Raw genomic sequence first — 23,111 nt, forward strand, 5'->3', positions numbered from 1 at the left:
TTATAAAATCGATTGAAGTATTGCAACCACTGTTTTTACATTGAAACAATTTGAGATGGAGCTATAAATTGAGATAGTAGCCTCCAGGTAGCATTTGTAAACTTTTTTGACAGTGTAGAACCATGATTTCCTGTTTTGGTACTACACAATCTTTTCACTTATGTGATATTATGTTCAATTATTTCTTTGCCATACTCTTACACATCTTCTGCAATAGTGCTATAAAATCTGCCAGGTCTTCTTTGGATTTTTGGTACATGGCCTCCTCAAAAGAGACCTAGTTAGTAAATAGCTGAAAGCTTTATTGCTTTATGCTGCAATCACATTTGTTAGATAGAACCATAACTAAGATTTCTTAATTTCTAATTTAGCTGCCTAATCACCAACTTTCATCAGACTTTGAAATAATCTCCAACAGCTCAACTAAATTAACATCTGGACATTAAACAAAACATCCCAATCATAACACTGTAAGTTATTAAACAATACTGTATTTACTAAATTAGTTGATCTGACAACCTTAATCATTGTCACAAACCAGTGATGCGTTCATAAAACTAGAATTCAAGGAATGGTTAAATAAAATCTTTATGCTAATTTCCAACAGTAGGCTATCTACAGAACGAACAAACAACATAATGAAATTACAAGGAAAGATAATAACTTCGCAACCTAAATATATAAGCAAAATTGATACTTAGGATCTCAGAATTTTCAACAGTTTTTTTGGAAGCCAAGATGAGTCCAGCTGAAACAAAAGCAAAACTAGCATTGGTGTTCACTGTTCAGCTACTTCTGGAATGTCTACATAAAAGTGGTGGTGGTATGGAGGAATCAGGTTTTTTTGCATAACTTCATCAAATCGGCTTTTTTGTCCTTTTTTACTGCCAGCTGTGATTTGTAACGATTGGGTAGTTTCATAACTAACGGCAATGAAAATTCAGTTGCAAGTCATCTGCTGCTCTGTCGACTTGATTTTATAAAGTCTATCTCACTGAAAGACATCCCTGAATATTTGTACTTGAAGTATAGCTTGACTGGATTTACCTTGCAAAACTTTAATTGCATAATCTTGGTCCACAGTATTTTTTCACCGTCAGATTCAAAAGTTTAGCCTCACATGATATGTGAGTATTGTGGTGAATCATTCACAAATTTTTCAAGTCAACAACTTGGCTAAAATCAGTGATTGTCACTATGGTAGGATTGGTTTTGAATGACTGGAGAAAAATCTGGACTGGACTGGAGAAAAACTGAAAGGTTGGTCATTAACGCCTGAACAATTTGTCAAATTAGCAGCCTGTCACACAGAAAACAAGCTGTGGGATCAATTTCTCTGACCCATAGTAACCAGCCTTACACAGCCTGTGTCATCTTTTTGTGACACAATGGTAAAAAGGTGCTGAGAATTTACCATCAATAAATAAACCCGAAGATCATCTTTTCACAACATGTATTATGACCAGCATTTTCAATCAGTCAAAAGTAGCAACTAGTTTAAGTCCAACATACTATGCTATGTCCATACACAGTTAATAGGTTGACATTATGTTAAGTCCAGATAAGGACATAGCACAGTTTAGTTTAAAAATTTTGAAATTTCTGCAGGACTTAACATAGGGTAAAAGCTAAAATAATGGACATAAGAGAAATCTGAGCATGCCATCAGATAGAGCTATGTCCAAAACCCAAGAAAAGTTGAAAAAGTGATTTTTGCTAAAAGTGGACATAACATAGTTCGGTTCTAGGTGAGCGATATTGTTGTCACATTATCACACTTCTTCTTCAACAGATTGATCATGTTTGATCAGCTGTGATCTCCCTTATGAACTGCCTCCATTTTGTTCTGTCTTTTGTTTTTATTAGTGTTTCCGGCATGCTTTTTATTCCTGTAAGTTGCTTGATATTGTCAAAATATTTCATTTTTTGTCGTCCTTTTGTTCGTTTGCCTTGAACCATCTCAGTCAACATTGAATTTTCCAACGAGTTGCTGCTTGCTATGTGTCCGAAATATCTACATTTTCTGAGGTTAATGTTGTTAATCAGACTCCATTTATCGTTTATTTGTTGGGAAACAAATTCATTTGTTTTTCTTTCCATCCAGCTGATGCGTAATAGTCTTCTGTGACACCACGTTTCAAAACTTTTTAATGTCACATTTTTTGCATGTCCAAATTTCACATCCATATGTGTCAATTGGGAAATCGAGAGTTTGCAGCAATCTTAATTTTGTGTTTTTACCAGTTGACCTCTGTTTCCACACCGTTGTAAGTGATGTCACAGCTGTTTTTGCCATAGCAATTCGCCTTCTAATTTCCCTGCTATCATCATAAGTGTCAGTTATGACACTGCCAAGATAGCAGAAATTACTTACACTTTCAACAACATTACCACCAATGTATAAGTTTGGACAAATTTCATCCTTTTTACTTATGGCCATCACTTTTGTTTTTGTGGGATGTAATTGCAAACCATATTCTTCACTTTTTGACTTGACCCTATTCAAATGTTCTTGCTGTTCCGTTACACTTCCACCGACCAACACTATGTCGTCAGCATATCGAAAGTTGGTTACGATTTTTCCTCCAATTTTCACAGAGCCATCAAAATTCTCCAAAACTTTTCTCATTATTTGTTCAATGTTCAGTATATAGATTGAAAAGATAAGGTGACAATATGCATCCCTGTCTGACACTTTTTCCAATGGAAAACCACTTGGTTAGGTCATTTCCAGTTCTTACTGCTGCTTTTTGAGCAGTATACAGGCTTCGCATTAAATTGATCAGATGTGTAGGAAAGCCATAACCTTTCAGAATTGTCGACAATTGTTCGTGCTTCACTGAATCAAAAGCCTTTTGATAGTCTAGAAAACATAAATGAGTTGAAAAGTTGCATTCTCTTCGTTTCTCTATCAGCATTTTAAGATTGAATATTACGTCTTTTGTTCCTTTGCGGGGTCTATAACCAGCCTGTTCAGGAGCTAATTCGTGTTCAATTTTGTTTTCTAGTCTTTTTTTAAGTATTGTTAACATTACCTTGCTGGCATGACTAATTAAAGCAATTGTTCGGTGGTTGCTGCATTCCATTATGCCTTTTTTGGTAATGGGACAAATATTGACTTTACCCAATCATCTGGCCAAATGTTGGTTTCCCATATTCTGATACAAAGTTTATGAATTGTTCTCACTGCATTTTCTCCAATATATTTCAATAATTCGATGGGTATATCATCAGATGCGGGACTTTTTTTGTTTTTAATAGTGGTTAAAGCATTTTCTACTCACTCAGCAGTGGTCGTGGCTCTGTATCATTTTCATCTTTGAATTGTGTAATTGGATTTGTTTGTACATTATCGATAGGGTCTTTTTCTTTGTATAATTCTTCGCAATCTTCTTTCCATCTCTTTTTTACCTCCTCTTTCTGCCACAAAACTTCACCATCTTTACTTTTTATGTTGTGTAGCTTTGGTTTGAACTTATTGGTTATGCTTTTTACTGCTTGGTATAAACCGCGACATGAGTTATTTGATGCGTGTTTTTCGATTTTACAACATCGTTGTTCTATATTGTCTCGTTTGTCTTTTCTCATGGCTTTTTGTACCTCCCTATTGAGCTGAGCGTACTCTTGTCTGGCCTTTTCTGAATGGGAAATTTTTGCTTTCAATTTTTTCCGTTGTTTTATTTTCATTAATGTCTCTTCTCTAATCCAGTTGTTTCGTTTCCTGTTTTTCATTGGTAATGTGCTCTTGGCTGATTTTAAAAATGTTTCCTTTGTGTTATTCCAAAGCTCCTGAGGTGATGATTCCCCGTCTATACCCAATAAAACCTCAAATTTGTAATTTGTTACTTGTTTCAATGGAATAATCTTCTGTCATATTGTCATAATCGAATTGAAGTGGGGGCAAAGAGTGTGTCATCTTTTGTAGTCGAAGGTTTAATGTTGCTTTTAGTAGCAGTGGGCTATAAATGGGCAATTTTTTTGTTTTGCTTTATGGACAGTTTTTTTCTATTCCATTTAACCTATCTCAAGATAAAATGACAAAAGTTTTGATCTGAGTTCCAAGAAAAAGTGTGCAGGGCGAAAATTCAAAATGGCCGCCATTTTCCCGAAAAATTATGTTTTTAGCTATAACTTGGTCATTTTGGGGTATTTTTACCTGGTTGTGGTGTCTTACCCTATGTTTGTGGGGTCAGGCAATCTGTTTAAGCAATAATAAGTATGCTATATCTTTTATGTGTAGAGTTATGATATAGTTTGACAAAATTACCCACTTTTTAAAACTTGTTTTGTTGTTTTTATTTCGATCATCAACAGACTTTAAACTGTATGAAATTGTCTTGCTTTCAGGTAAATCTATAAACAAATTCAAACATAAAAAGGCACTCTGTCATGAAGTAGCAGACTGTGCAAATGCCTTTGTAAATAAGAAGCCCACAACAAAACTAACTTTACACTTTGATTTGACAATGGACACTACACAGAGACGTAGGATAGACAGTGATTGGCCCTGTCTCATCCTAAATTTTCGTGATGATGATTACTTTGATCTTAAAGTTTCGTGATGATGATTACACTTAATGTAAGATGATCTCTCTACATCTTCTCTTCTTTGCATTTGAAGATAGAAACCAAATAGTTGCCCTTTTATGTTGAGACGATGAAGAGACTATAGGTAGCTGCCAATGACCCTCGCTGGACTGCAGTACGTCTATGGGAGCAGATTGATGCCCTCATGACAGATGCCACAAGCAAAAATCTCAAGATTGAGATAGGGGTTGCAGAACAACTTGCATTAAAGCATGTGCCATATGATTTTCTTTGTAAGTCCCATACATATGAACGGATTGATACAGACAATCTTACAGCTATGGCTGCTCTCGAAAACAAAATTAGTCTTTGTAAACTCATTGTAAAGAGAGAGCCAGCATTGCAGGACTACCTCTGGCAAAACAAATCTGTGGTTGAAACTGCTCTGGCAGTTCTTTTAAAGCTCATAGCCCATGAGAGTGATGGCAAGCCCAAGACAGCATCTTCAGCAGAAAAGTTTGATGTGATTTTAGAGGAAGCTGGAGTATATAAGTCATTTAGCCTCTACAAAGAGCGACGTTTTACCCGACTTGGATATCAGGTAGATGCAGTCTATGATTGTTTTCCATACATGAAGCAGTTACTTGCCAAGACACCGCTAAATAATCTTGTTGGACCTTTTAAAATTTACCTTGAGAATGATAGCTGGATTCGAAGCACTTGAAAATTTTACATGCCGAGTGACAATGCCCTTCCTTAACCGTGTAGAACAAGAAAACCAGGATTTGGTAATTGACATCCTTCCTCAGCTCTGCAGTGACCTTGCTGAAAAAAGACACACACCCTTCGGGACTACCATGTAGAATGGACACATGTGAAAATGGAAGACAATGCTCCACAAAGCGATCTTGATCATCTTCTTCTTGGAGAGATGTGCGTCCAGGCTGGAACTGCAGTGCAAGCTTGAGTATTCATCATCATCATAATCCATCGTCGGTTTGTTCCCCACTAGTGGGGGTGGCCGATTGTTTCCGCGCAGCAATTGTTTTAATCCCTTTTCTCCATTTCACCCTGTCCCTTGCATCTTCCTCCTTCAGTCCGACTTTTTTAAATTCATCCTTCACTTGTTGTTTCCACGTTCTTCTTGGGCGACCGCGTTTCCTCTTCCCATCCACCTTTAGATCTAGTGCCTTTCTAAGAAAACTTTCTTCCTCCCTCCTTATCACATGTCCATACTATCTTACTCCATTTGCCCTTGCCAGTTGGTCTATGGTCTCTCTCATCTCTAGCATATCCAACAATTCTTCAGTCCTTTTTTTCCTTCTCGTTTTCATCCCACACATTGAGTACTGAGATGTTGTTCTTAATGCTGCTCGAGCAACTCCTCTCCATACACTGGTATCAGACCAACAAAAAACCTGCCGACAAACAACTTGAATGCAGAGAGGTACTTGGCCAAGTTTGGTTATCTTGCTTCACAATCGGCCAAACACTCAAACAGAATGTTCAAGACAAAGAGGATCAAAGATGACCTTATGCTATCAGACAAATCACTGAATTTGAGCGATCAACCACTACTATTCTCAAACAACTAGATTTAATGGAGGTGACCTGAAGCAACAAGCAGAAAGAAAAGAAAAAGCAAAGATTGAAAGAGAATTTACAAAAGAAAGTGACAGCCAGTGATTTTATTGACCAACTCCTTGTGAAATGTAAAAACATAGGGGGCCTTTTACATCTGTCCGTGAAGTAAACACTCTTGTTTCTAAAAAAGTCACCTGAGCTAAAGACATTTTCAGGCAAGAAATCCAATAGCAGAGAGTCACCTACCAACATAATGCAGATGTCCGCAGAGCTATTTACCAGGTCAACAAGGTATCCCAAGAGGAGGTGATTGAGAATCTCACTGTACACCTTGGAGATGATTTCCAAGTTGAGGAAGCAGTGGTTAGGGTGCATCAAACGCCCTTAGGTTCTTGGATTTTAATGCCTATTCTCTCAAATGTTACAATGATTGGTAGAAGTGCGTATGCCAAAAATGAGTGAAATCAGAGGTGGTCCTGGGGGGCCACCGGCCATTTTTATATATTTAGGGCCCCTTATTGGATCCGCGCTATGTAAAAATTTTGATTTTGTTGTCTTACATCCAAACCTAGTCATGTTTGGTATCAAATTGAAGGTCTTGATGAGAGGAATACAAAGAAACTGTCTAAGATTCTATTTCACTAAGCATTGAAAACTAAATTAGTCCACCCAACGTAGTTTTCACCCCAACAGCCACTCTGAAATTCCTTTGTAACAGTGAACCTAATTAATCTAGAGACATAGTCACTACCTGGCATAGTTCTTATTTGTGAACCACTGTGTTATTTGCCTAGTAGCGACCTATATAACCTGTGACACTTTAACCTAGTTCTTAAATGTATGAAATAATGTCAAATGATTGTCTGTAAGAAACTTCCAGAAGCCTAAAAGGGTCGTTTCAAATACCTGAACAAGTCCACATGTGGCATTGATTAGTTAGATTAGTTGATAGAAGGACGGTAGATACTTTCAGGTAGACACTTTCAGGCGAAAACTTATTTAATAAACCTTTTTATATACAGCTGAACACTACAGTAGTGTTCAGTAATGATGTGAGTTGGAAAACAGAATAAAGTACAGTACAGCTGTACTGCTAGGTCCTAAGTCATTTTGCGCCAGCTGTATATTGTCAGTATAAATAAAAAACGAGGTTAAAAACAGTTTAGCCTTTATTTTTACAGATTATTATTATTATCAAAGAGTATTTAGCTAAAACGTGAACGTGCTAACAAGCTGTAACAATGGAAGCTAAGAAGACAAGACTCTCAAGGGCCATGTTTGGTCTTGGCAATGCTGTTACAGAAGAAGATGGCACAATGACAGGAGTCCGCGTCCCAACTTGCCGGCAGGTTCTTCGATGTGTGATGTGGCATATCCAGAAAGAAATAGGTGAAGGCAAACAAACACCGCCGCTCAAATGGAAAGCTGCCAGCATAGTCCTTAGCCAGCTGAAAAAATGCTATGGTAAAGCAAATATTCCTATGCTTTCTGACCAGCAATACTGCAAACTAATACTTGACCTTCTTAATGACAATAATAAATTGCATCAAATACCAGTTTCTCGCCGAGAATCTCCAAACACTTTGGCTAAGTTGCATTCCATGAATGAACATCTTGATAAGACCTTTGGTGTATGGACAAAAGATGCAATGACAAGCATTAAGAATGAGGAAGATAGAGAATTTTTAGAATCTATGAAATCTGACAGAGCAGCCTCATTTGGTGGTGTTGACAACAAGAAAGCTGCTAAAGATCGAAGAAAAAAAAAAACGCCTCTTAGCAGAAGCTTCAAGACGGCAACATCATGAATCATCCAGCATACAAGCGGTGAAAAGTTCTGTATCCTCTGATGATAGTGCCTCTGCAGATAGCTCCGAAGAAACTGAAGAAGAGGTGATCCCAGAGGTTCAAAGGAAGCGTAATCACCACAGATCAACATTTGCAGGAACATCTGCCTTTATTCCTCATGACATTCTGAAACGGCCTTCAGTTGTGTCTGTTGCTACTCGATTAAACATTACTCCTATGCAACAGGCTGCTCTTACCAAAGCTGTAATGCAAGAGGCAGGAGGTGATCCACGTCGTGTGGCCAAGTCATACTCCACAGCTGATAAGGCTCGACGATCAACAACAAGTGCTATCGCAAAAGATGTTCGAGAAAATTGGATTGCCCCAACAGCTGCAACACTTCATTGGGATGGCAAGCAGGTACCAACGCTCACAAACAAAAATGTTAAGGAAGAACGATTGCCTGTGTTGGTTGGAAATGCCACTGATGTAAAGCTATTGGGAGTGGCAAGATATACTCTTGGAAGTGATAAATCATCAGGTGATATCATTGCTTCGCACACTTACAAGTTTCTGCATTCATGGAAGTGCAAACAGTCCATTGTCAACTTATGTTCTGACACAACAGCAGTGAACACTGGTCACGTTTCAGCTGCCTGTATTACCATTCAATCAAAACTGGATCGTGCTCTTCTGTGGAGTGCATGTCACCATCATGTTGGAGAGGTAATCCTGCATCACGTGTTTAACGCTCTCAAAATTGAGACCTCAAAGTCTCCAGAAGTATCTTTGTTCCAAAGATTCCAAAAGAATTGGGAACACATATCTCATGGAAATGATGAAAATTTAACCAAAATTGACATTTCAATGTACAACGACGATGCGCAACAACTGCTTTTATCGTGTAAAAACAAGGTTTTAAGCACAATTCGTAGAAGCGCTTCATACTGTAGGGAAGACTACAAGGAAATGGCGCAACTTTGCCAGGTAGTCCTCGGTGATGATGCCACAAAACAAGGAACACTCCACAGACCAGGGGCCATGCATAAAGCAAGGTGGATGTCAAAGATTCTTTATTCCATCAAAATATGCCTACTTGAAGAGCAAATTTCTGTACTACCTCGAGGAACTGTAACAACACCACGTCAACAGGAAAAACTGAAAGAGTTTGTTGTTTTCATTGTCTATATTTATTGTGATTGGTGGCTCTTATGTCAGTCTGCTTCAAATGCCCCATGGCTTGATCTGTGCTTATACAAGACTCTGCTCAACTATAAAGTTGTCAACTCAACTATTTCTGTCAACGCTGTGACTGCCTTTGATAGACATTTGTGGTATCTAACTCCGGACCTGGTTGTTTTGGCGCTATTCAGCAATGTAGTACCTCAAAAGGAGCGCCGTGCCCTTGCAGATGCGTTGCTGGGCATACAGCCAGATGAATTGCCAAGCATGCCAAAATATTGCCATGGTTCTAAATATGGCAAACCGTTGTTTCCAAAAGTTACAGAAGTGACAACCCTGGCTGATCTTGTGAATGAGGACTCTTGGTTTGCAGTCAAACTTCTTCACCTGGATATGGCCTTCCTGGCAGAGGATGTTGACACTTGGCAGAACAGTGAACAATTCCAGGCAGCCAAGTCCATTGTGGATGGGCTAAATGTTGTGAATGACCATGCAGAGAGAGCAGTAAAGCTCACAACTGATTTTGTCTCAGCTGCAAGAAGAGAAGACCACTTCCAAAATCTTCTTCAAGTAGTTGAATGCGACCGCAAAGGGAGGCCAAATTTGCGGAAACGAGCAAAGTTGGAGTAGTGACAATTGGTGTTGTGATAAATTTTTGATGGAAATGTGAAAAAACGTCATTTACCATACATTGTATGACAAAGCGCGATTACATAATTGTGACAAAAATGCACATTTACTTTGTATGACAAATTTTTATGCCTCAGATCAGACAGTTCCTGAAAATGTATGTTTTAGCTATTTTTTTGAATGAAAAAATCCATAGAACCATCGTTTCTGAATAAAATTGTTACATAACTTTGTTATATTTGTATTCCACTCATCAAGACCTTCAGTTTTATACCAAGCATGACTAGGTTGGGGTGTAAAATAACAAAACCAAAATTTTTGCATAGTGCGGCTCCCAGAAACGGCCCTAAATATATAAAAGTGGCCGGTGGCCACCCAGGACCACCTCCAATTTCACCCATTTTTGGCATACACGCTTCTACCAACAAGTGTAACATTTGAGAGGATAGGCATTAAAATCCAAACATCTTTTTGAAATCATGGGGCGTTTGATGCACCCTAGCAGTGGTCCTCCCTTGTGAAGAGGAAATAGTGCAAACACTTACAGGAGCTAAAGAGGTCGAGGGTCATAATATAGACGGTCTGGTGTTCCCGCCAAACCAATCACTTGCCGTCATATAGGATGTGGGAGAAAAAACAAAAGATGGTATGTTGGGTTTTACCTCGACGATAATGGGGGTAGAACTGCTGACGTGTGCTGGCACAAGAGATGAAATTTGGCAGTGACCACCTGGTACTGATAACATTCAGGACACTATGGAGCAACAGATTGTCCATGTGACAGTTTCAGGAACTTCAGTCTTTTCTCAGAGAAAACCATGTTACATTTTAAACAATGCCCCTGAAATTGAAACTTTGTTTTTAAAAGAAATAACCTAATAAAAGTAAAAAAACGATAAATTAGTATTAAGTCAACCTCCAATTGTCAGTGACTTTTCCGATATGCACTAACAGATTGCCTGATCCCATAAACATAGGGTTGGACACCAGAATCAGTGAAAACAACCCCAAAATAGTGAAGTTATGGCTAAAAATGTGATTTTTCATGGAAAATTGCGGCCATTTTGGATTTTTGCTCTGCACACTTTTTTCTTGGATACTAGATCAAAAATTTTGTCATTTTATCTTGAGATAGGTTAAATGGAATAGAAAAAAACTGTCCCCAGTGAAAAATAACAAAAAAAATATTTTTGACCCATGTATAGTCCACTCCTACTTTTAGCAGTTGGTGATCGGTACCACAGTCAGCTCCAGGATAAGTTTTTACTTTTTTAATACTGCTTCTCTATTTTTGTGAGATCATGATATAGTCAATTTGATTTCATGTTTTTTCCATCGGGTGATGTCCAGGTATACAGTCGACGAGGATGCTGTGCAAATGTTGTGTTTGTTACTACAAGCTTGTTGTTTTCACAAAACTCTATTAGTTGTTCTCCTTGTGCATTCTGTTGACGAAGTCCATGGATTCCATGCGTACTTGATGCACAATTAACTTTTCCTATTTTTGAATTTGTGTCTCCCATAACTACTAAAATATCTCTTTTTGGAATTTTGTCCATTGTATCTTGTAATGAATCATAAAATTCTTTGATAACAGAATTTTCTGCTGATGTAGTTGGTGCATGTATTTGTATAATTGTGATGTTGCAAGGCTTTGCTTTGATTCTTATCATTAAAACTCTGTCGTTTACTGGGAGATATCCCATAAGACTGTTCGAAGTATTCCTTTCCAACAAAACACCAACATCATGGCAGTATCCATCTCCATCCTCCTTCCCCGAGTAAATAAGCAAATTATTATCAGCTGTTCTGAAAGTACCTTTCCCTTTCAATCTTGTTTCACTGAGCCCAAGTATTTTTATTTTTTGTTGTTTCGTTTCTTCACTAACTACATTTAATTTTCCAGGTTGTATTAAGCTTCTTACGTTCCATGTTCCAAACATTAAATCTTTTCTTAGTCTCACACGTTCATCAGTTACATTTTCCGTGACTAGACTTCCTGAAGGATTTAATCTAGCCACATCATAAATGGCATGCTTTGCATCACCATGTAAACCAATTTCACCAGTGTGGATCTCTTCCCCAGTCGCTTTTACAGAGCTGGCCGACAGCCTGGGGGGCCTACTATCTGACCAACTAAAGTTTGTTTTCTTATTTATTTTGTTCATAATAGGAGATAGTTTAGAGGTATGAAAAATTATGGTGGTAGAGCCTCCAAAGTTCTTTCCACCATCACAGTATCTCGCTAACTGAGATTTTTGATCTTTGTCGTTGTCCACATGTAGGGATCTTACGCCAAACATCTTATTCTGACCTCATCGTTGAACTCATCTTGGAGCACTTCCGGTGAGACAAGAAATCCATCACCCTGCTGCCAGCAATTTCGACAATTTTTTCGAGTTGGCTTCTCTAGATCCGCCCAGATCAGCATAGCAGGCTCTCCTCGTGCAGGTTTTAGCTGGGACGGTCTTGATACAAAGACAGAGGCTGATGTTCCCTTCAACATGTCCGTTCGCCTGGGTTGTGATGACCAGTAACAGACGAGAGGCTTTGTATTGCACATCAGTCAGTAAAAGGTTCTACCACTCCAGAGCCTTTGAGCCCTACACTACTAAGTATCACACTACTAAGTTTTTAATCTCACTTGAAATATATACCCACATAGTTGCAGAAATAATTTATTCTACTAACCTGTACATATTGGTTTATTTTGTAGAGTGAGATTAGTTTAGAAAAAACAATTGCACCTGAACATCGGTAAATTGCTGATTTGAGCTTTTGCAGGCATCTGTTGAATGCTTTTTCTAACTGACTATTGATTAACCAGTGTCATATGTAAACAATTTAGTTTTGTAGCAAATTTATTGGTGAATACTACTGAAATTCATTTGTTTTCAACGCAGGATGGTCGCATAAACTCTTATGTTCCTACGACTTTGCATTCCCACCAACTTTCCCTTTTCACATCTACTTTATCTCATTCATTTATTGGACTTTCGAAGTACATAGGTGATTTGAGCGACATCATATCTACATATGAAAACCACAGCGGGTGAGTACAATGAGTTGGAAATTACAATTTTGGGGTTTTGATGATGTTCAGTATCGACATACCCAAGTTTATCAACCTACAGGGTCATCAATAATTAATCACAAGCTATTAAAAAAGATAAAAAAATTTGTGTCTGCAATATAAGATGTGGTTTGGGGTATATTGACTTATTGAGGCTGCTGATTTCAAAAATCACATCAGATTTCACCCATCACATCAGGTTTTTGAGATTTTTGCATGATATTTTTTCTCATAATATTGGCTTTTTGGCCGAATTTTCTCTTACTGTTACCGTTTTATAAAGACCTTATGAGCCAATAGTGTTTGAAAATTTGTCATAATCATGGACATGATTTTATTTTGTAACATTTGGATATGTATAATAACACCATGACCATTGGAATGACTGACCTATGTTCAGAAGATACACTAGTCAGAAGGCCCCCTAGCTAGATGGTCCACTGGTCAAAAAGGTCAACTTGACCATCTGTCTATTGTAGACCATCCAACTTATGTATCTTCCGAGAACTGCTTCCTAGAACTGTCCATAAACCACCCCTTACAGGCAGGGTTACATTCAATTTCGCCTGAATGTTTAGTACCACTCCACTTTTTGATATATAACATCGGCTTTATCTTTTTCATACCAAAGACAGGCAAGACACAACAATAGCACAGGGTTGAGCATTACAACAATATATTACATATTTACAAATAGTTCAACATTCAAACGTTTTCGGCTTCACTTAAGCCCTCATCAGGAATCTGCAAATATTCATAAACTAAGTTACAATAAATTTCACTTCTTGACGGTAACTACCGTAGTTAGTTAGTTACGGTAGTTACTGTCAAGAAGTGAAATTTATTGTAACTTAGTTTATAAATATTTGCAGATTCCTGATGGCTTAAGTGAAGCCGAAAACGTTTGAATGTTGAACTATTTGTAAATATGTAATACAGACGAAATCGGTTAATAGTATACTGCTTAAACGTATCAATCGTTTATTTGAATCAAAACCTGAAATCCCAAACCAAATTCAATCTAATGTTAAGTAAAAACATCGGTTAAGCGTATACCGCTTAAAAGAATAAGTCGGATAAAAGCATCAGGATTTGCTTCTAGTTTGCCTATTTCATTCATTTAATCGTATAATTGTACCCGTTAGCGAAAAGAGAATGTCTCTTTTTTGCTTCGCATAATTGTCTGCAATGTTCAAAGGCGAAATGAAGCAAAGGCGAGACAGACGCATGCGATCAAAACAAAGACAAGTGTCTGTAATCCCAGGCCATAATCTTATGTGCTAGACATCGCACTACAAAGAATCAATTTTCGCACAGCTGGGCTTCATTAAAACAGAAGAGCACACAAAAGGAATAATCACACTTCCCAATAAAGAAGTTTAAATGCTTTTGATGTCATCCGCCGGCGAATGGCCTTCCAAGGAAAGGACATGGACAAATTATTTCGACTTGAGAGAGAAGTGTTCGAAAGCATGTCTAAAAGTTTAAACCAGAAAACTTTTGAGAATTTTTTTTAAAATTGCTGAAACAAAGTAGCCTACTGAACTGTGAAATGCAGTGCGTAATTTCATTTGTGCAGTTTCGTTCAGTTGAAGAACATTGCAAATTAATTATTTTACCAGACAGCGCAAAAGACTTGACAAAAAAACCTTTGCGATTCCAAAACAAACAATGAGTGTTAGCCGTTTTTTTCTACCATACCACTATTTTCGTAGGCCACGTTCCATACTCAAAACTACACAGCTGGTAGGGAGCTAAAAATAGCCCGCTTGAATCAAAAACTTAAACGGTCAAAGTTCGCGTTGTGTCACAGAGATCGGTGATATGAAAGATTGCCGATTTGCAGTCCGATTGCTGCAGTTTGCAGAAAAATGCTTTGATCATACCTGCTCAGCCAAGTCAGCAAAGCTGATCTTTTTTACATTGTTTCAACGTCTGCAGACGATAAATCAATGTAAAAAGGACCAGTTTTGCTGGCTGGGACATACAGCGTAGTGGAATGTAACACAGAACTAGGAAACTCTTTAAAGTTTAACCAGAATTGTAAACAGTTGTAGGAAGTATAATATAAGTTGTAATATGCGCTGCAGCCTAGTCAGCACAGACATCTTCTCAACAATTACGCCCATTCACAATAAACCTTTTTTTAGTAAATTGGTTAAACGAATCAATCGTATAATCGTATCAAAACGTCTGGCGAATAGGTGATTCGATTAACCGATTTCGTCTGTATACTGTTGTAATGCTCAACCCTGTGCTATTGTTGTGTCTTGCCTGTCTTTGGTATAAAAAAGCAAACTCTATCCCGAAACTAATTTATCTTTTTCGTTTTGTGAAGTGTTCACCATAGTTAATGCTGAACGTGGAGATTTAAGCTTATGTGAAACTTGACTATAACTCGTTCTTATTTGAATTTTCATATATTGAGATTTTTTCATATTAGCAAGGTGTTAATTCTGTTTTTTGGTGTGAATAAGTAGCAGGTGCAGGATGGCATCTTCATGGAGAAAGTGTGAAAATGACCCTGATTTTTTTGTTACATATGTGGCAGTTGTACTGTTCCTAACCAAAGGAAAACCATAACAAGTTTTGTGAAACAAGCATATCTTGCATACTTTAAAATTCGCCTGGGTGATTAGGATAAATCATCGCTCCACATACTGCATGTAAACTGGTAAAGCTTGTGTGGAAACCTAAGGCGATAGATCAATGGAAATCCTAAATCCACTCAGAACATTCACGAAAATCATGCAAGCGAAATTTGTCCCAGGGTAGTGTTTCCCAAATGTGCATATGAATTTTCTTCAATTTTATTCTTCTTTGCTGGCGCAAACATATAGCGAATGACATTAAAAACACACAACTGTAGCACCAACAAAAGGAAAAGATGGCAAAACCAAAAGGTTTCAAATATGCATTGGAGATGTGCACACTGCACAGTAGGGTGGAGTGAAAAAAGTTTTTTGTTTAAATCGAAAAAAACGGGGCTCTTAAGTCCCGACAAATGACCTAAAACTTTATTAAAAATTGACTTTAGGGGGTTGCCCCCATTTTCCAGCTGGCAACCCCCCAATTTATACGCGCGAGGGGGTAAAATTGCCTATCTCGGTAACCACTGGTCGTAGAGTCATGATATATAGCTCAAAAGCTGCCAAAACATCATGTTTTTATCTGTCCTAAGAAGAAAGTTTGCTCTATTTATAATACAAAACGAGTTATAGCCAAAAAACCAAAATATACACACATTTTTGTTAAAATTCAGCATTTTTTCTGACAAATTGTGATCTGTCATAAGTTTTTTGAAAAAAAAATCTGATATGTTGCACAAGATATAGTAACACACTGATAATACCGATTGTGAAAGATGCAGGGAGGAACTACGGCAAAAAGAACAACAAAATTTCAGTATAGTGAATGGTCTATACTTTGATGGACGTAAAGATACAACACAAACGGTTGTGCAAGGTCCAAACGAAAAGCACTACAGATCTGTTCAATTGGAAGAACACTATACTGCAGTTGGCGAGCCGGGGAGTTATTACCTCACCCACTTTTCTCCTGAAGATGGCAAGGGCAGAACCATAGCTCAACATGTATTCAATTCATTACAAGGTACAGAATTGCAAAATAAACTGGCAGTTGTTGGTACTGATGGCACTGTATCAATGACAGGAAAACACAACGGATGCATTCGAGGCCTGGAAGAGTTGCTGAATAAGCCACTTCAATGGATAGTATGTCTGCTACATAGGCTACTAATGAATTGCCTTTGGGACATGTGTTTGCAGGTCTTGATGATGCTACAAGTGGCTCAGACACATATGCAGGTCCAATTGGAAAAAACTACATGGAACTGTCACCTGTTGGCCAGTTACTCAATTCAAAGAGCTCTCGCCACCACTTTTAGCCTTTCCAAAGCTCCCATCTAAAGTTGTGAACAGTACAGTTGTAAAGAAGTACGGACCAGTTCTATGCTTATAAAATGTGCTGGGCAATTATTGAAGGAAACGTTGATGATGATCTGGCTTATTTGGAAGTTGGACCAGTTGTGCATTCAAGATGGCTAACTTTGGGATGCAGAATTTTACGTTATTATTTGACAGTGGATGAACCGCCTTTGAACCTGGAGATTCTGGTTCGTTTTTGCCTTGAAGTATATTTTCCGACTTGGTTTGAAATCAAGCTAAACAACCATATAACTCATGGATCCATAAACTTTTTCAACTTGATTCAACGAGTTTTGAATTTTTCTGACCAAAACGTTCGGGAAATTACTTTGAATGTGGTGACAAGAAACGGTTATTTCACACACCCCGAAAATATTCTGATTGCAATGCTGGGGGATGATAATAAAGACATACGAAATAAGGGTGTGACCAAGGTGCTTGCAATTCGCAAACATGCCGCTTAAACAAATTCACTTATGGACATTGAAAGTCATAGCAGTTCCAACCCATTGAACTGCAGTCCAATTCGTTTGTTCTGTGTTCCAAAGTTGAACTTGGAAGCAAAGGCATACCACGAGTTAGTTGATATTGAACCTTATCAACAACTTTCTCCAGCAACTGAGCACTTAACCGATGCAGAGTTGGAAGAATGCCGAGAGAAGCCTCTGATTTTGTTTTATCCATGCCACAATCAAACAGTGGAATGACATGTGAAGCTCGTAACAGAAGCATCAGCACAAGTTTCAGGATTTGAAAGACGAAATGGACTCATTCGCCAAAAAGTTAAGTCCCGTAAACTGATGAAAAAATTTGACCCAAAAGTCACTTTAAATAAGTCGTTTTAATTCAATTGACATAAGCTACCTATTCAATTTTTTTTTGTGATTACCGTGCCATCAGAAGGCCTGAATTGTCACTTTAAAAACAGAGCCTTTTAGGATTAGCAAAGCTCACACTTGAAATATTTCAACTGAGGAATTACAAATCAACAAAATTATGAAAAAAACGTTAAGTTTGGGGGCGACTGGGATATGAGTTTACCACTCTTCGAGTCTCCAGCCACCCAAATATATGTCAAACACAATCTGCCTCCAGCCGTAATCAAACTCGTGCTTTGCCGCTGCAGTATTGAAAACAATTGTGTGTGTGTATTGTGAGAGTGTATTGTGAGAGAAAATTGTGTGTATTGTGAGAGAACGCAAAAATGGCTCAGCCAATTTGCCATTTTTCCTTTCCAAGGAAGAATGGCCTCCTTCATCCACAAACCTGAACCCTCCTAGACTTTGGCATCTGGTCTTACCTGGAGAGCAGGGTTTCGACTAAACACCACCAAAGTTTGGATGCGCTGAAGGCTGATCTGAAAAAAGAATAAGCCAAAATACCTCAAAGAGTTATTCATGACTCTTGCAGGTCCTTTTCGAAGCGTCCCCGACTTGTTATTGACGCAAATGGCGGACACATTGAGTAAAACTTGTTTTTCCTAAATATTTATTGATTTGACAATTATTAGCCTATATATGTTTATTCCTCAAAAATTGTCTACCATTTGTTAAATACAGTTGTTTGAAGTTGTAACGTTAATTATATTGATGACCCTGTAATACTAAATTACTCAAGGAATAGCCTGCTGGTTCTATGTTTACTTTAAGTCTGCAGTGGCAAGAAAGTGATAACCGACAGTTGCTTCGGCTTTAGTGACGTATGACATTCAGAAATCGAATTTCGATGAACTAAAAAATGATTTCGTATTCAAAGAAAGCTAAAATGATTTTTCCCTGCTACTACTAGCTTCAATTGACACATCTCGTATTTCTGCAGACAGCTTGGCCATGTATGCAGTGTCTTGTTGTCAGGACAACCAGGCTGTGGCAAGCGCAGCATCATCAATGAGGCGTGCAGACGATGTGCCATTCATCTTGTGGAAATTGAATGCCACAGTTTAGCAAGTGATACGCCAGGCACCAGCGAAAAGAAGATTTGTGAAGCCTTTCAAAGAGGTCAGTTATTTTTTTTATCAACTTTTTTCTACCAAGGCTTTTGTGCATAACTGCACATTACAAATTTATACAGTGACAGCCTATCTACCAAACCTTGAGGGTCTGAGAGCCACTTTCAATATTTTGTTGTATTGACTTGAATGCAGTAAGTTTCAATTGTGACATACGCAAGCATTATTAACTGTTTTAAATCAGCTTTCAAACTGACATTTTTGTTTAGAAAGAAATCAACAATATTGGATTGGTTGTACATTTGTCTTGAATTTATAATTATTTGGCAGTGTATCCTATGGATCCGTAATTGGGCCTCTCTCTTGCACCAGCTCGCTGGGCGTGCAGTTGTTCTCTTGCGTTATATTGCCTTTTTCATTATTTGTGACATTTTTGTGTCGCAACAATTCCAAAACATGATAGTTTTTTAAAGCGGTTCAACTTCATATGGCCAATTAGTAAGACAGACTTATTGCGTTGTCTAATGCCGGTAATTACAGCTCTGTTGTTCTTACCATGCGCCATCATTTTACATGGGTTGAATGACATCGGTGTTAACATGGAGGCATCCTCCATCGGTGTCCGTGTGACTGCTGCATTAAGTAAATCCATCAATGGCCTCCCTACTTGTGGAGAAGGAAGCCTTCCTGCTGTTATTATAGCAACCACAATCGATAGAGAAAATGTGCCAGCTGACCTGAAGACGTTATTTTTGCACCAGGTTTGTGTCACATAACTAAACTTTATTTCCAATTATATATTGGTACGTTTCAAGTCATCACATTTTGCCCATCAACGTAGGACGTAGGTCGATGTTTAACCAAGTTTAGTTGAAGGTTAGAGTAGCTGTGAAAGTGTAAGTAGATGTTTGAAAAAGAACAATGCTGCAACCATTAGTTGCATCATGGCCACCTGGAGTTGCAGCCTGATTTGTCACCTTTTGTAGATTTTGATCACCACTACTGCTAGTGTCTGGATGAAATTTTCTAAGTTTTTTTTAACTTTTTGCTTACTCATAAAATGATATAAAAAGCTTTTTGTTGCTTTGGAAATAAAAAGCTTTTTGTTGCTTTGGAAAAGCAATAGAAAATGATAAAAAGTAAGTTGAAAAAAGCTCAATCGCACCACTAGTTGTTAAACATTGATTAACAGTCTGACTAAAATTGTCAAATTCAGATTTTCTTTGTTTTTCTACGTCTTATAATGTGAAAACTCATTGTGTCACTTGAGGAAGATAGTAAAACTAAAAAGGCGTTAAAGGGACCTGGAGTGAAAAATGAAATCTTTTTGGTGATTCTTTGGTGTTTAGGAATTACCTTTTTCGAAATTTTTTTTGATAAATTTTTTTTCTTTTGGTAAATATAACGAAAAGAAAATAGGCCACCGGATGGCGCTATGTCTCTTGTGACGTCATCAGGTGGCTGCCAAGTTAACAGCTTCACGCATTTGCCTTGGAAACGTCGCATAGGTCATTGTACATTGAGTATAATATAATTGAAGATCAACAGAAACAAGCTGTCTGAAACCAGACAAGGATTTCTCTGAACCAAAAAGACGGCAACTTGACAGCATTCTGATGTTCTGATTTCTGATTCTGATTCGTGCTCGGACAGCAGTCGGATGGAAAATTTGCATTGGTGTAGGCCTATGTGTGGTAATTGTGCCATCATGCTGACAATAATCGAAAGCGAATGTTGCCAGAAGATATTCTGTGGTAGCCAAAACCAGCTCACAACCCGCTAATGCATAACTCAAGCTGCTAGTAAAACATTTCCCACTGGGGTTCGATTCACTAATGGCTGGGATCGCCATGTGTATGCATGGTGTTCATTGCATGTAGCCGTCACTGTGATCATGGATCCTATGTATGATCTGACAATGTTATCTACAGGTGAGCAGCATGAGGGGATGACCTGGCACTTTTTGAACAATAGGTCTAATTTATTTTAAAAACCAACAGTTTGGCAGTGTTTGTTGAAAAGGCGATCTCTTCCTCATCTTTCTCGTGTTCACTATAATTGCTGCAGAGTGCACTCGGATGACTCATACGTCTCATCGAGTCGATCTGCATTAAGTGATATATCACCAAAAATGAGCAATTCATGTTAAACATGGTCTGGGACTTCCTCGCTGTGATGGGACCCATTTCTAGATGTTTTATGGGTATGCCGGTCTTCGTTGCCTGGCAACATGGGGCAGAGCAAGGTGAAGAGGGAAGAGGATCTGTTTGTGTGCCTATGGACGACAACTTGGGGGATTCTTGTGCAGTTTCTGAAACTTCCGCAAGGGTGGATAGTTCAAGTTCTCCATGAATGGGTGTTTGAGGGTCTGGTTTAGATTTGAATTGTTCATTCACTGCTGGTGAATCTGGAAAAAAATGCAGGAAAATAATTTGCTTGAACCACGTGGTTTATATGAACCAAAATTAGCCTATCTTTTCAGAGTTGCCTAGAATGCCTACCTGTCCTACTGACCTGTTTCAAAGTCTTGTTGTCTTCTCGCTTTGCTATTCGATCCAAACGCCGATCGTACTCACAGATCTGTACCTAGGTCGATCGAGTTTTGTGGGCACTGTATTGACAGTGGCTTTCACATATCTTGAAAAATCAAAGACAGAAGGAACAGCTTCAGGGATGAGCACGTGTCTGGGCTTGGTGCCCTGTAGATCACGTTGGTAATTGCTGGCTAGAAAATGGTCGCTGCACACACGGCAGTGCTTGTTTACAGGTGAGTCTTTGAGTTTCATCGCCGAAATCTATTTCTTCAGCTTGTTCCTTGTGTTTGCACGCAAAACAGTAGACCTTGCATACGGTCTGATGACGTCATTAAAAATTTTGACCAATCAGAATCATTCAAATCAAAAAAGTTATTTTTAGGTATTTTAATTAATCACAACATAAAAAAATTGTTGAAAAACGTTTTAGTTCAGAAAGTTGTACAAATACAAAAGCCATGTATTTGCGTTGCAGTGCACCATTAAAATATAATTTTTAGAAAAAAATCATTCCAACAGTCAACAAAAGTTGTCAAAGTCTGGAAAATTCTGTAGAATATGGAGAATCAGGCTGTATCTCTAGGTAGCCGTGGTTACATACAGATTAATTAGTGAACAGTAAATATTGTACGGAAATAATGGCGCAGAAAAAAATGAAAGAAATGCCCAAGATGAAAAAATGTCGCAACGACAGTTTTTGCTGAGTTCAAGCAAATACTTTTCACATAATTTACTGTAGGAGTATCCAAAGTGAATACTGTTACCAGCACATGAACTGCGCCATTGTCTTGTGCCCTGCACGGTCTTCACAGAGGTTCGTCAAGCTTGCTGTTGGCCTACAGTATCTTGTGCCAGCATGCTAGAGACTATAGCTTCTTTCTACCTAAGTGCCTTAATACACTTCCAGATGGAAGAATGTGGCCGAGGAGAGGGAAGAAACAGTAGTTCCATTCCTCACACTGGTTATTGGTTCTAGGGCAGTTGTTGACACTTGCCTGATAGCACTCAGGAGGATTACCGTGCTCGGACATCTTGCCGAAAGACATTTTGCTGAAAGGACATTATGCCGAAGGACATTTTGCCGAATGGACTAATTGCCGAAAGGACTTATTGCCGAATGGACAAATTGTCGAAACAATTTGGAATAAAATTACTTTGAAGTGACGCAAAGTCTCGTTACTATGCAAGCAGTGCCTTGGAACTTGTAATTATTTTGAAGTGACACCAAGTCTTAGGGTTGCCAGATTGGGCGCTTTCATGCCCAATTGGGCTACTTTTGATTTCATTGTAATGTTTAGGATTTTCACCTGATTCGTAGTTATTTCGTTGAGGAGCAGCGTTTCAGGAGTCCTCAGTCAGGCAGGGTTACCAATTTGGTATAAAGATGCCCATTTTCAAAAATGTGAATGTTTAGGCTTTAATATCTAACAATTCCATCAAAGGATGGCACCATGCTTTCGATCAACGAGTCTCCATCACACACCCCATGATATGTCGACTGACAGTAAAGTTGATAAAGGAACAATCTCACAACGAACTAATCCTGGAGCAGTTATCAGCTGGCGTTCAGTTGGCGCCTCCAAATAAAAAATATAAGGTTGTGAACGATAGAATAAAACACATTGTGGAGAATATCGATACATATAACACTTCTGCCGGATACTTACGCGCTGTCGCACATACTTTGTCAGTGAAATCTGTTTGTGAATGATATTTGTGTGTTATTACTTATATGATAATACATTTGTATAATTTTGGCAATTTGTCCAATCGACATTTGGTCCTTAAATTGGCAAAATGAGTTTCGGCAAAGTGGGTTTCGGAAAAATGTCTTTCGGCAAAATGTCCGAGTACCAGGATTACGAGGAGGTATACTGCTCAAGTTGATCCTAGCATGA

At 38.3% G+C, this 23,111-nt stretch overlaps 1 protein-coding gene across 1 annotated transcript in view; it reads left to right on the forward strand.

Annotated features, from left to right (window-relative positions):
- The window catches only part of LOC145770413 (peroxisomal ATPase PEX6-like), a 187,050-nt gene that overhangs the window by 95,082 nt on the left and 68,857 nt on the right, over positions 1 to 23,111 (forward strand). Inside the window, exons 8-10 of the mRNA XM_082582057.1 lie at positions 12,615 to 12,763; positions 18,550 to 18,728; positions 19,220 to 19,440. Coding sequence (XP_082438183.1) covers positions 12,615 to 12,763; positions 18,550 to 18,728; positions 19,220 to 19,440 — 549 coding nt within the window. The remainder of the gene's footprint in view (positions 1 to 12,614; positions 12,764 to 18,549; positions 18,729 to 19,219; positions 19,441 to 23,111) is intronic.

The sequence above is a fragment of the Aplidium turbinatum genome, chromosome 1 (assembly GCF_918807975.1).
Source record: "Aplidium turbinatum chromosome 1, kaAplTurb1.1, whole genome shotgun sequence".
NCBI lineage: Eukaryota > Metazoa > Chordata > Ascidiacea > Aplousobranchia > Polyclinidae > Aplidium > Aplidium turbinatum.